Source organism: Biomphalaria glabrata, chromosome 13 (genome assembly GCF_947242115.1).
Source record: "Biomphalaria glabrata chromosome 13, xgBioGlab47.1, whole genome shotgun sequence".
Classification (NCBI taxonomy): Eukaryota; Metazoa; Mollusca; class Gastropoda; family Planorbidae; genus Biomphalaria; species Biomphalaria glabrata.
This window is the reverse complement of record NC_074723.1, coordinates 5,258,515-5,273,484: the sequence shown is the minus strand read 5'-3', so window position 1 is coordinate 5,273,484 and position 14,970 is coordinate 5,258,515. Positions and strand designations below refer to the sequence as shown.

Below are 14,970 nucleotides of genomic sequence, written 5' to 3'. Positions count from 1 at the left end.
GTTAAAACAAAGTTTACAGAATGGACTCAATGTATTTACCGGTGTGGATAATATGGTGTTGCTGCAAATGAGTCATTTGCTTAAATGCACGATTGCATATCTGGCAAATGTACTTGCGCTCTCCTAAGGAGGAAAGAATAGATTGAAAATACAACAAATATTGTTAAATATTAGATCTATAATATATCTAGATCTAGACTAGTCTTGACGCTATTAAACCATTTTTAACCTTATTCAAATTAAGATTATATAGAACAGCATAATCGCGTATTCGTGCACATTAAAGAAATGTTGAAGTCACATGTTGTGATTGCTTCTTTGTTACTAAATCTAGATCTAAAACTAAAGCATTTAGTTAGATCTAGATCTCTAAATCTATATAGTATAGATTAAAGATATTGATCGAGAGTCTATAGAGCCTACGCAATAGTATGTATATGATAATAATTATACTATAAACTTAATTCTTAAAACCTATTTCTATTCTAGCTAAGACTAAGTCTATATCTAGATCTAGATTCTAGTTGCAAGAAACAAAATATTCCAACAATGGTCTATTAGGAGTAGGAGAGAATGTAGTCTAGATCTAGACTATTGACTTTTTCAAATCATATGTTTATTTCAGTTTTATAATTATTATTTTTTTATGTCTTTTTTTTTTTAAATATACGCATTGCTCCACTGACTATTGTTTTGAACCATTCAATTGACTGTTATAAGAAAGATAATAGCTCTAGCTAGCTCCTCAACTGTAACATGCTAGATTTTATTTTTGCTGTCCATAACGCAATTTCGTAATTTGGGCTCAGTTATTCTACGTAGCAGCATCTCTGACAAAGAAAAAAAAGAATCTAAAGCATCATGCATATGACACATTAAAGACAAGTGTTGTGAAAGTGACTGCTGTGACACAGTGACAGATGAAATGAAAAAAAAATAAAGGGGGGGGCTTGGGTTGACTAGAACATGTAAAAGGTGGGTAAGGTCTAAAGCAAGACAGCTAGACGTATTACCGGTGTGTATTCTATGATGCTGTTGTAAATGCGTCATTTGTTTAAATGCACGGTTGCAAATCTGACATACATATTTTCTCTCACCTGGAATAAAGAAAAAATGCTCAAAGCCATCCGAAAAAAAAAAAGAAAGAAGAATGAACAATCATCCATCTCGGGTTAATGAAGATGAAGAAACATTGAAATGAAGGGTGGGCTAACGATACTAGTTTGAAGCACCATCTTTTTTTTTTCTTTGGTAGACAAGAACACTACTGACACTTTTGTTGTTAAGTATTATTCATATATTTATGAAAGACAGATTCGCCAATTTATTTTTCACCCTTATCCTGTGATACTTTAGACTAAAGACTGAGTCTGTTTTAGTTAATGATTCTGAACGTTATTATTAAATATTTACATTTATAGATTTAGAGAACAAAAAGCAGCTTTAATTTAGATCAAATGAATTCAATGCAAAATTTTATTTATAATTTAAGGTTGATTCAAAAGTGAAATATGATGTATGTGAATGAAAAGGCTATTCCAATATTCCACAACAGTATAAAAAATGAATTAAGCTTATTACTTAAAGTTTTTTTTATAAAGAAAATATCAAACTAAGACATTGCAAAAGAGAAAAACAACGACATTTTTTTAAATTAATAAATGAATTAAAATGTTTGTGTTACTTAGATTTTAGATAGATGTCTAAATATTTTGGGGGGGGGGGCACTATATACTTTTTTTTTTTTACTTAACATGTTTTGATAAAAATGACCAGTGGGCCAGCTATAGCTAAGGTAAAACAAGCTAAAACTTTAGTCATTCTTAGCACCGGTATTGATACAAGGCCAGATGCTCGCTATGAGAGCCGGTGTGCTCACCAAAGCGTGTCGTTGAAATTCAACGTAGAGGAGAGGGCGCGATAGTCACACACACACACACTCATACACACAAAGAGAAAAAAAAACATGGCGCGATAAATGCCTTTTAAAAAAAAAAAAGGATCTGAAAGAGAAGCGGTACAATCCAAACCTCGACAGCCTTTTTTTATTTTTAATTTGAATAAAAAGCATGTTAAGACTTCTAAGGGAGTTGTTAGACTCACCGGTATGGATGCGAAAGTGTTGCTGAAGGTGTGAAAGCTGTTTAAATCCACGCTCACAACAAGAACAGATGTACTTGCGTTCGTCTGAGAAAGAACAAGATGTGGGTGGGGGGAGAGGGGTGGCAGTGTGTCAACCAAGGTTTGGACAAGTAGATCTAGGAGACAACATGTGAACACGCACACACTCAGTAAGAAACGAACACAGATTTTTGTCCTCAAGATGCTGCTACATTGGTATTCTTTGGTAGACTAGTTGTAATTACACAACGCGTTCTATACTGCTCTAACAAGTATTTAGATCTAGATTTAAGTAGTAGGGGATCCGGGTTGAACTTAGATACTAGGACTAGTCTAGATCGAGATCTAGACAAACCTGTCCTATGTTGTTTCCAACAATCGCCCTAATTAGCCTTTAAGATTAAAAAAAATAAAATAATAAGCTACCGTAGACCTACCTAATTTTTAATTCGTAATCAGTATGGACACATTTAAATCTAGATGTCCAGTTCCCACAATACTCCAAACAGTACGAAAAAAAATCGGAAGAAGGACAAAAAATGTCTGTGGGCTTATCGGCTTCTTTGAAACTCGATGACCCATTTAGCTGGGGCTGTTTCAACAGTGAAAGAAGTAGTGGCGTGTACCTAGTGCTGCGCGACCAACCTACAGTTGACGACTACACACTAGGGTTATCTTTGAAGTGCATTGAAGGGGAAAAAAACTCGTTTTATTATCTAGTGATCTGCTTGGAGTCTTTAAAAAAAAAAAAAAAAAAACTTTTTTTTTTTCGCCAAGAATACTGAAGGGGAAAAAACATGGAGGATTTTTTATAACCCTTTTTTTTTTTTTTTTTTTTAACATGGCGAATTCATGAATGACTAGTCTAGTAGCTGACCTATTTTCTCACGATCATTTTTTTTTCTAAATATACATATAACCTATATATACATGTAAACTGTAAACATTGAGCGTTGAAGAAGGCATGTTCAGGGCATGTTTACTTAAGCATATCAGTGAAGTCAATCTCTACGTTTAAAAAAAAAGAAAAAAGACTGGGACTTGACTTTGTAAGACAATCGCGTTCATTGATACACCGACACACTTACCATTTCTATAAATAGTAAATTTACTGACTACAACGGGCTTCCGTATTGCCAAACGTTATTAAAGCAAATGTGCCAGCCATACGTCAGGGCATTATTTTGCTGAAGTTGACATAACGTATATATACATATATATATATAACGTGTAGATTTAAAACAAAACAAACTAAATGATGCAGAGTTTACGACATTGACAAATCTAGATCTCTGGTTAATTTGCATATGTGTTTAAACTGACGCTATGTTTTTGTTTTTTTTTAACAACGAATTACTAAAAGTGTATTTATGATCTATATCTTAAGCTTATAAATAAGACACTGTTTCCGATTCCGCAAATTTTAAGTAAATTCCATTGCGACCCTGACCCTCCTTTGACCTACTTTTTTATCACGACTTAGGCAGACAAAGCCGTTGCCTGGGGGCGCTCCATTTAAAGTATCTTTAGAAAAATCGTTATAATAAACATAAAATTAACCAAGAGCTGACTGACTAGGTATTCCACAAATTACAATTACAAATGCAATAAACATATTAAAAATTGAAAGAGATCTTCCAAAATAACAAAAGTGACCAATGAAAAGAGATAGCACTCACCCGTATGTATGCGGAAGTGCTGTTGTAAATGGGAAAGTTGCTTGAATCCTTTATCGCAGAGCGAGCAAACATACTTGCGCTCTCCTACAAGACAAAAATTGATAATACAGCTTGGTTGGGACGTTTTTGAGTTTGACTCTTTTTGGATGCTTCTTTTTTAAAGCTCTTTAATGATTTTATCTCTTTAATTTTTTTTTTACTTCTTCGTAGCTTCTTTTACTTCTTTTATTCCAGATACCTTTAGTTCTACTTCAACGTTAGAATTTCCTTTCGAATTTAATTGTAATTTTCGATAAATAGAAAACACTACTCTTTTTTCTCTGGGTTACGTTTTATGCACGAATATTCTGTTCAGTTTTGGTATTTAAACTATCCTTACCCTACTTTCAAAGAGAATGTCTCGACAAGAAGAGCCAGTCACAAAATGAACAAAAAAAAAATCTATCAAAATAGTTGATGAAAGGAATGACAGAGGGAAAAAAAAAAGAAACAAGGAATGGGTTGCGATTAGGAGCAAGATGTTTTCAAAACATATACCAAAAAAAAAATGTTCCGAATGTAACACAGCTTTCACACCTTTGCAAGCGCTAGTGGTTCCAAGTGAAATTAATTGAAATATTAGCCTTTCAGTGGGGTTTTAGGTTTAGTGGAACATTTCATCTAAGGTTCTGTTTTAAAGGAGTTGGATCAGAATTTTTTTTTGTTTAGGAAACGTGTACGCCATTAGTTCTACTTGTGACCTAATAGTCGAGAGATCTAGTTCTTGTCTAGGACACACATTTCAATTAATCCACCGTTGCTTCGTCCGCATTAGTTCTTGCCAAGAAAGAACAACACGACAATTACTGCAAGGCAATTAAGAGCTGTATGTTTGATCTAATGATGATGATTAGGAAACCCTTAAACAAGAAATATAGGGACATTGTGCATGAAGGAGATAAAGAGAATAAACATATAGAACTTTTTTTTAAATATGCCAAATATATTATGGAAGTATAAGTGACCTTTTTGGTGGAGGGTTTTAAAAAAAAACAACACGAGAATAAAGTCCCAGGCCCGAGTCATACTCAAAAACAGAAACGTCTGTACCAGCAATTTTTGTATTGTAGGCATGCAGTAAAAAAACAAATGTATTCCAGGGGCAAAATAGGAACGAAAAAAATAAATAAATAAATACGTTCATTGTGTTTGTTGTCAATATCCAAGTGTGTTTAAATTTGTTAAATATAATTTACATTTTGCTAAAATTAAAAAAAAAAAGTATAACTTTAGATAATCTTCACATTCACATCTCGATGACTAAATAAAAACTTTAAGACACAATTATTGGAATTTAAAATATACAAAGTTCACTAATACTAAAAGAATGATGTACAAAAAAAACAATAACAAAAGAAAAATAATAATAATACAAGGAAAAAGGCTCTTGGCAAGATAAACATTTTTTTTCCTCAGTGTTTTCGTTATTTATAGCTTTATATTGTAGCTTACTAGTTCGTAAGTATTACGTCAAACATGGTTGAGTGACGATGGCACACAGACAGACAACTATGACACACGGACAGACAACTGTGGCGTCAGTAATGTGACCAGCACACTGACGGAAATGCCCTGCGATGTTGCGATAGTACATGTACACCACTCCTTTTTTTCTTCACACACACACAATAATGGAGGACATTCAGCCCCCACCCCTTTTTTTTTTTAAATATTTTAAAAAAAAAAAAGGGGGGGGCAGGTTTAGGTGAACCAAACTAAATTATCTACCCTTGAAAGGGACGTCATTAGCAAGTAAAGGTAAGTTTGAAGGCGGGGCTCACAAAAATGACTAGCTCCTTTTCTTCATTAACGACACTGGCTGTGTGACAGACACAAAACAAACACAAAACCCGATCGATTGGTTCTCTACACACTAGGAAGACACAAACACTACTGGCATCCTACACACTAGCATGACACATGCAAACGTGATTTTTACATAATTACTAACGCACCAGTTATGCATGTCACTTGGTATAGAAACAGTGCACGCAGGCCTGCAGTTAATTGAAAGGTGCAGTGATAGATCACTTAAGTTTTTCCCCCCAACAATCTGTTGCAGTGATGATCTTGGGATTTGATTTGCGTGGTGAAACACAGCACAATTATTGAATACGTATCAAAATAACTTCTGCAGTTACATCGACAGGGGGGACACATTAGGTTACGTTTGTTTGAATGTACTCTTGATGATTAACGAAGGTTGAAGTCGGAGCCTTCGTAAAGAGGGTTAGCTGTACACTGGACCGGCCTTGGACGGTGTTCGCTTGGTTCTACTCTCTCTGTCTCACACATCACATCATGTTAGAAGCTGCAGGTCAAAGTTGTATCTGCTATATGGTTTTGAATTACGATGCGATTCTCGAGTGCAATATTGGTTGAAATGGGCATATAATATTTAGTATCGGAAACACAACACCTGAGTTAATTTAGTGTATGAATAAACACATGGAATGTAAATCTTTTTTTTTTCTACATATATCTATAATGGTAATAACTGTATTAGCATCCGATACTGTATATTAGAGAGAATTCGTTTTTCTTTTTGGTCTTCAGCATTTAGAATCATCTATAATTATATAGAACATTATTTAGATTTGAATATTATCTATCAAGAAAATAGTTGAATTCTCTGCAAGTCATTCAGGGTTCTATGAAAAATAAATGCATTCGTTCAAGCCTCTTTTGTTTGAAATGGACCCCTAGAACAACTAGATGGCTCTTATATGTCCAATAGTCATGTTGGTATTGCAAACTATATCAAATTAGGTGTTGTTGTTTTTTTTAAGATATTGTATTTTCATGTGTGACTGGTATCTACATCATTAACTTGTCATCATACTAAAAATCTAAAAGAATATGGATATTATTAATACATCTCATTATTAAAACGTGATCATGATTGAGTTTAAACACAATTATTTTTCTACCATGTTTCATGCTGCCAAAGGTCTACTTGTTCAAAGCAGTCAATAACGATTCTCGATCTAATACCAGTACTAGGAGTCTGTTACAACACGTCACTCGAAATGCCCACCCCGTGATCAATTCGGACCAAACGGTCGGGGATAGCGGTAAGGATCAACCCTCCCTTGTCTTCAGACCATTCCAGCACAGACATGCGGTTGAAACTAGTTCTCGTGGAGGAAGAAGTACTGATGCTGTCGGCGTCTGTGGGTCTGGCATACAACGGGAGCACACAGACGGCCTGGCAAAGACTGAACATTAGTCCCAGAACTCCACCAGCACATTAGAGCTGACTTCCTTTCCGTTTTAAAGACACAAACTACTTCACCAATAGAATACACGAATCTCTATCTAACTAACTCTCTTTCCTTACAAAGTACTTTTACGAGAATTAATTATTAACAGTGTTCAACTATACATTTTGTTTTCGAGGGGAACATTTTAATAGAATGTCCTTATTCCATCGTTATTCTCTCTTAAATTAACTATTATGTCGTATGAGTGTTATTACTCGCCAGTTACCAAATCAGGAAAGTCAAAGCGTAATTCATGTAAAATGTTACTTATGTACAAACTTTTATATATATATATATATATATATATATATATATATATATATATATATATATATATATATATATATATATATATATATATATATATATATATATATATATATATATACCGGTATATATAATAAGGCTTGTCTTCGAGTATACCATATATATATATGATTGTCCCGTACCTACCAAATTGGAGTCTTTATTTCCCAAGTTTTCTAAACTATTAAGACCATTAACTAGATATATTCAAAATGTTTCTCCCAGAAGCCACACACACAGTATTTCTTATTTAAGGTACAAAAATACCCATGCATTAACATGCCACGAATCTTTTTTTCCACAGCGAACTCTTCTCGAGTTCATCCGGGCCAGTCTGGGGGCTGCTCAGACGCTCAACGCGTGTCCTACTTGACTCTCACGGGAGACTCGGTGTTTACATTGGGTTCCAGGGATTCAATTTCACACCTCAACCAGCATATATCTACATTTATATAGACAGATACATATAGCTATGTATGAAGAAAAAAAAATGATGGGGTGAGTGTGGGATGAAGGTTTAAAAAAAAAACCCAGGCTGTATCTCACGTCCGACAGCTGAAACAACGCCAGTAAGTAATGTTAGAAACGGTTGGAACTTTGTTTAATAGTAGATGATAATTTAGTCCTGGTTTGTATGAAAAATTAAAAAAAAAAAAACACACCATGTACGAAATCAATGAAATAAAAAGAATCAGTCTACACAAACACCTTGGTTTATTACATGTCATTTTTTTCATAGTACATCCACAAACATAACATTAAGTAAAGGATCATGTTAACAAAACAATCATAGGAAAAAAAAAAGGAAGGAAAAAAAAGTTTTAACAGAGAAGTTTCATAAAATAACAGAAAACCAAAATACATCGCAAGATATGGCATTAAAACATACATCAAATAGCGGAGTTAAAAAAAAAAAAACGGAATAGGATTGGCTTATATCTTATGTAGAGAAAAAAAATAATAGCATAAAGAGTCCAATAAATTCTTGACATTAAGTGACAGAATGGCGAAGGCAGAAGTAAAAACTGAAAGGCTTACATAAAATGATATGAGAATAATGTTGTATGTGTATGATAGTGCTGCTCTCATTCAGACTGGAGGGCCACTCTCTGTAAGGAAATAATCATGCAGGGATTACTAATATACAATTTCTATGCGTATCTACGAAACCAAAAAAAAAAACAACACATTGTCAAATATGAATATGAACAAATATTAAAAAAAAAAAAAAAAAAAAAAAAAAAAAAAAAAAAAAAAAAAAAAAAAAAAAAAAAAAAATTATATAAAATAAAGGGTATTATATCTATTATCATCATGCAGGAATATGTATATATATACAATATGAACTAAAAAAAAAATGTACAAAATTGTGACATAGCCACAAGCTCCTAGGTGCATTCTAAAAAGAAAACATGCATCACTGCTGAGAAGGGAGGAAGTAGATATTGGACACATGCCACCAAGTAGTACAGGCATGCGCAGAGAGGACGTTTCCGGGGCGAGTTCTAGTCACCGCTATCACCTAGTTGTCAAAAGGGAAAAACCGAAAGCTACAAATTCATAAAATAGTCTCATTGACGACAAGAACACAATTATTTTTATTTATTTTTTTTCAAAAATCTATAAATAATTTTAGAATATCATTTTAATTTCAATTTGTTTTTCATTTATGAAGGCAAGAATGTAAACATTAAATTTTGTTTGTCTCGTACTGTTTCAGAAAATATCTGGGATGAACCAATAGAAACTCTCTTAACACCATATATATATATATATTTAAACGTACTTTTAAAAACGAATATTTGCTTTTATAATTTACACCGAGATGCTTATTAATAATTGAGAGAGTGTTAAAAGGGCTACATTCATTAAAAACAGTGATTTTATGCTTTCCTTTAAGGTATCCCTATCCTGGCAGAGTCAGAGAATAACTAAGTTCATGATTGATATTACTACTTGATTCGCGTCATTATGTATAGAATATTCCTTTCAATCGTTACAAATAAAATCAGACAATTTTTAACAGTTTATTCCAGAGGTAGCGACTCGGGGTGCGTTGTCCTACATAAAGAAAACAAAATTGTTCAAGCTATTATTAACATTTGTAAATGATTAAATCAAGTTAACTTGAGTCGAGTCAAGTGAATTAGCGTTTGAGTGAGCGATTGCACCGTTCTTTAAATATAGTAGTACAACAGGCCAAAGTAATCGGTTTTTATTCAATTGTTGTTCACAATACTACTCGAGTCATAATAATCACACACAATTCTGACACGTTTTGTTTTTTCTTGTTTAAGTTTATGGGTTTGTTTCTAACTTGATTTTGTGTTTAATCTGTTTAGGCTGCCCTGTTGATTTAGAAACAGAAAAAGAAAAAAAAAAGAAATTACTATTAAAATGTGATCTTGTAAAAAGAAAAGTAACTACTCTAAAAACTAGTCAAAGTTGTCTGGGTTTTTTTAATTGAACTAAGTCAAATTCCTTCAGTTAGTGAAGGGCTTGCCATGCCAAACCAATACATACCAGTATGGATTCGAGTGTGTTTTTGTAAGTGTGAAAGCTGCTTAAAGCCTCGCTCACAGAACTTGCACATGTACTTGCGCTCCCCTAGAAGACAAAAATCGAAACAGACTTTGAGTTTTTTTTTAGGTTTTTTTTTTTGGTTTCTATCTCTTCTCAAAATGATTAACGTCTGCACTTTACATCTAGCCATTTCTAAACTCAAAAACAAATTTGTCACTCATTTAGATTTTAATTAATGACTTGATTTAAAACAAATTATGGAACTATAATTTGAAGAGACTTTCTTTTTTTTTTTTTGGTAGTTGTTTTGGCTTCTATGTGGCTAGGTATAAGAACTACCACCAGCCATTGTAAAAGTTTATCATAGCGTGACAGTTCACACTTTCGTTTCAAAGTTTAGCTGCACTCAAAATCTGCTCGTACGATTTTTGTTACTCATACAGCTTGTTTACATGTCTCTATGAGTATGCGTATACCTTGAGCCCAAATAAAAAACAAACAAAATGAAATGAAAGTCGTAGAACATTAAGACATAGCTTAGGCTGGAAATGATAGAATTAGGAGAAGAAAAAAATTTGAAAAACAAACACAACATAAAAGTTGGTCTTCGGTCACACTCTAAGAAGCTTTCTAATCACTACACAAGCTTACAGAGAATGGGATACAGCCTAATAAGCACCATCAATCAGATCAAAGCTATTTTAAAGTTAATTAGAAACAGTTTGTAGGCACACACACAAATTAATACATTCAAAAGAAGAATTACGTAATTAATGTGGGTAAATAATGAAGCAGCATGCATACAAAGCCATTCCAAGATACATAGGGAAATGTTAGAAATTGGGTTAGTCGAAATCAAGCGTGAAACAAAGACGGGAGGTTTCTAACTTATGATACAAACAATAATGTATTTTTTTTTAAATATCCCCAAGTGTGGTCAATGATGACCACTGCTCAAGGTGCAAGGGTAAAAAAAGAGGAAAGAAGAGAAGGTTGACACAAAATTCAGGAGAGAAAACAAAAAAATCAAATAAAAAACAAAAAAAACTCTCCCCCCGAGTCCCGCTACCGCCTAATGTGTTATTCACCACCCTATAATACTTGACATACACAGATCTACAAGGGGAAGAAAATGATTAAATTGAGAAAAAAAAAAGGTGGACAAAGCTGATTTTAAAAAAGGACAAACCAATTGGCTTCAAATAGTTGGGAAACAACTATCTACAATATTGATTTTGTAATCACACTCTAATTGCTGATCTAGCACTGAACTAGCTCAGTGGTGGTAACACAAACGGTACATAGTATCAACATGGAATGGAGTGTATAAAGATGGACGTGTGTCTTGGAATAGATTGATCCCAATCTCCCAACAACATTACTTAGTACATACGAGGTAAGCCAAACATTGGCCGGAACGTTTTCAATATTCACTGCAGCAATTATATTTCAAGCTTACCAAGCGTGACCGCTTATAACAGAGAAGTCAACACATGCAAAAAGATGAACTAATTTGTCCATGTACAGAAAAGCTAGATGGACCGAGTCTGTAGCGCAGGTCAATGCTACCTCGCAAGATGAAAGCGCTCTTCTCCACCTTGATTTAGTGAACATTATTTGCAGGTAGAGAGTGTGAAAGTTATCCGCGATGCAAGAGTAGTATCGGTATCCCAACTCCAAATGAAAAGAAGATATTACTATTCAAGTATATACACCTTCACTACCATCGTCGATTGTTGGGGGTAAATCAAAATGCATGCAGCAGATCTATTTCCTTTGGGAGAAATCTATTTCTGAAAGGTAGCAGCAACTTTTTGTTGGAGAGATGAAATAAAGGTTCTGATAGGGTGATACATAGAATTCTTCTGATAAACAGTGATTCTGATGAATAATGATTCTAATGAAAAGTGATTCTGATAAACAGTGATTCTGATGAATAATGATTCTGATGAAGAGTGATTCTGATGAAGGTGATTCTGATAAACAGTGATTGTGATCAAAATTGATTCTGATGAAAAGTTATTCTGATAAAGAGTGATTCTGATGAAAGGTGATTCTAATAAAGAGTGATTCTGACAAAGAGTGATTCTGATAATTCTGACGACTCTCGATTCAGATAAAGAGTAATTTTGAGCTAAGCTAGGGCCATGGTAAGTTTTTATTCAATAATCATCTGACATAAAAGGCTGTCGGTGGCGTGAAATTACAGTCTGTGTTTACTGACGTGAGACTTGTCTACAGTCTGTCACAAAGAGATGCTGGGACAAAGGTTTTTTTTTACGGTCTACAGCAATCAAGACGAACGTTGACTCTAAATCCCTGAGGATGTTTTAGCAATTTTAAATTCGAGATTCAATGACGTCACTGAAAGGGTATGTGAGAATTGTTTGTCGTTGTGCTAGTCACATGACACCCTCGTCTGTAAAATTTTGGGCCTTAGAGACAGTTGAACATCGCCAGCTCAAAAGAGATTAGGGTTTGAGTATACACTTTAATTTTACTTATTATACTAGAACTTTATTTGAAACCAGTTAGATCTAGATCAGCTTTCAGCGCGCGCGCGAGAGAGAGAATCAACTTTTTCAAAAGTCGGCTAGAAATATTCAAAGTGAACTTTGAACTCGAGTCGTTCACTATATCATTGTCTTTAGTTTATTTTCTTCTGTCTTTAGTTTATTTTCAATGAAGAACTCGTCATCATATTTCAAATCCGGTTTCCTCTAATATGTTTATATCGTTTGAACAAGTTACATGCCCCCGTAGCATATTAAGCTTAACATCGATTTCACTTAACAGAGCTCATACTATGAAATATACTTCGCTACAACGTTGACTCGCTGTTCAAAATGAAACTTGATGCTGCGTAGGCCAAGTACAACTATCATTGATTAGAATCAAACAGACTTTCAAATAATTACTAGCAACAAAAAAAAGACTTCTTTGAAAAAGCAAAAATATCAATGCTTTTAACACCATCTTAGCAAGACCGGGACGGTATAGGTGAAACTGTTCGGCCTTGGCCTAAAAATATTCAATAATTTTTTGAAAACACCAATTACGAGGAATAACTTGTAAAAATAGTTGGCCAGCCCTGAATGTTTATCTTTCAGTGTTGTGGCTGGGCCCAGCCTATTTTTCTTTCATCAAAACCCTGCAACTAGTAACTCCCCCCCCCCCACCTCTCGCTTTTCTTTCTTCCCTTATCACAGTTCTGTGACGTGAACGAGGCGAGTGCTGGGTGGGGTAGAGGATGTGAGGCGGGAGGAGCGTTGACACTGTGAATTGCCAAGAGACAGAGAAGATTGTTGGCGGAGGAGAGGGGGGGGGGGGCAGTAAAGAAAAGGGTAGGTAATAGAAGTGGGACTCCGTTAAAAGTATTTTCTTGTGTTTTTAGAATTCAATAAACCAATGAATCTATTTTCTTTTTCTTTCAGTTTTGTTAAGTGAAAGTTTATTTTAAAAATACCTTATTCAAGTGAAACCTGGGTGCACGCGATTCTCGAATACTGCTCTAACGATTTTCCTATAAATTTAACAGTTGATGTATATCGCTGAGAAAAAAAAAATTACTAGCTCGTTGGCCACATGGAGAAAACTCTAGTTTGAACGTTATGATTTTTTCAAAGTAAAAAAATAAATAAATACATGTAAATTTGGCTAGTGGCTAAATCTAGGTCTAGACCCTACATCGGTTTGAAAGGACTATCGCGTTCGGGAATTTCCGATAAGGCATTTATGTTCAGGAAAATTTTTGCGCACCGTCTTTAAAGTCTAGATTTACTAAAGGCCTATCATTGGAATTATTCAATATTTTTACGTAAATCTAAGCAGTATGTCCCATTTTGCCGCCAACCTTCGCTAATTGCTTTTTGAATAGTCTGTGTACAATGGGTAGCTGCTGGAAAGTAAATGTATATCTCCCTTGATATCAAACATAATTGAATCAATATGCAGGTAGGACGCATCCGCTTTGACACGTTTAAATTACATTGCGAGCCTAGCGTGTACAAGAAAGCGTTCTGTTAATTGGTTTGGTACACAGAGTGAACTCTAGATGGAATGTTGGGGACGCCACGTCTCACCAGCTCTTCCCTTTTCATGGGGCATTTGATCAAAGTTTTGGAACGCATTCGTCTCTACCAAATAACGTGTGGTCCACTACACCCGTAGAGATAAGATGTTATGCTAACACAGAACTGTTTCTTTCCTAAGTAGATAAACCAATCACTGGGTTTCCTTTGGGTCAGCGTGAAGCCACATTCAGTACCTGTTTCAGGATTAAAGTGCCAGGCAATCAATACTAGTCTGAAACTTTCACCAAACGAAATATTCGAACAACACGATGAAAGCAGTTCTGGGGCCAGCGTTCTTAGAGATGTACTTGTAGTAATAAAGATCTATCGGTAGTAAATGCCGGGAGACATCCTCATAAAGACCCGCCAACACATTTTGTCTAACGCACAAAGTTGCGGAGGGAGAAGGCAGTTTTTTCAGTCAGAAATATTCAAAACTTCGCATATTCTAATTCGCTTTCCGTTTAGTTGTGTGGGTGTGTACAATTAAACATTTCTGGCTTTTTTTTGTACGAACTTTGATTCAATTCTGTCTGAATATAATTACATTTTATTAATAAAGAAAAACGCATTGGTGTGTGTGTGTGGGGGGGTATACTGATGAGGGATAAGAAACTTAGCTACACAGAAAATGTTATATAACAAAAGATATATGTATGTACATACAATAGGTAATTTTGTCTGTTATGCATATAATCTGTGCAGTTTGATATTTTCTAACCATTCTCCCTTGGGAAACACAGTCAAGGAACTCCCTAGTTCTGGATGAAACTGTTACATAGCCACGATCCCTTATCTCCTGTCAAACCAAAGACATGTGCAGATAATAGTTCTGGTAGTCAGCAGGTGTCCCACACATCTTGACGCGGTCAAGTACTAGATCTGGAGCAGGGTTGGAAAGGTCGTTCTACAAAGGTAGTGGCGGTGAATTGGAATGTGTGCACTTGGCGCCCAACAGTGCCACAG

The 14,970-nt window shown here is 34.7% G+C and overlaps 1 protein-coding gene across 14 annotated transcripts in view; it reads right to left on the bottom strand.

Moving 5' to 3' along the window:
- LOC106079820 (uncharacterized) overlaps positions 1-14,970 on the bottom strand; it is a 67,695-nt gene that overhangs the window by 15,371 nt on the left and 37,354 nt on the right. For 6 of the 14 annotated variants that reach the window (XM_013241027.2, XM_013241028.2, XM_013241030.2 and 3 more), the window contains exons 3-6: positions 3,801-3,884; positions 2,104-2,187; positions 1,014-1,097; positions 40-123 (exon numbers count right to left, since the gene is read on the bottom strand). The exons of 4 other annotated variants lie outside the window; for them this stretch is intronic. In XM_013241027.2, the coding sequence (XP_013096481.2) occupies positions 40-123; positions 1,014-1,097; positions 2,104-2,187; positions 3,801-3,884 (336 nt within the window). Of the gene's footprint in view, positions 1-39; positions 124-1,013; positions 1,098-2,103; positions 2,188-3,800; positions 3,885-9,931; positions 10,016-14,970 lie in introns of all 14 variants that reach the window. 4 more of the 14 variants (XM_013241029.2, XM_013241035.2, XM_013241038.2 and 1 more) reach the window with 4 other exon arrangements.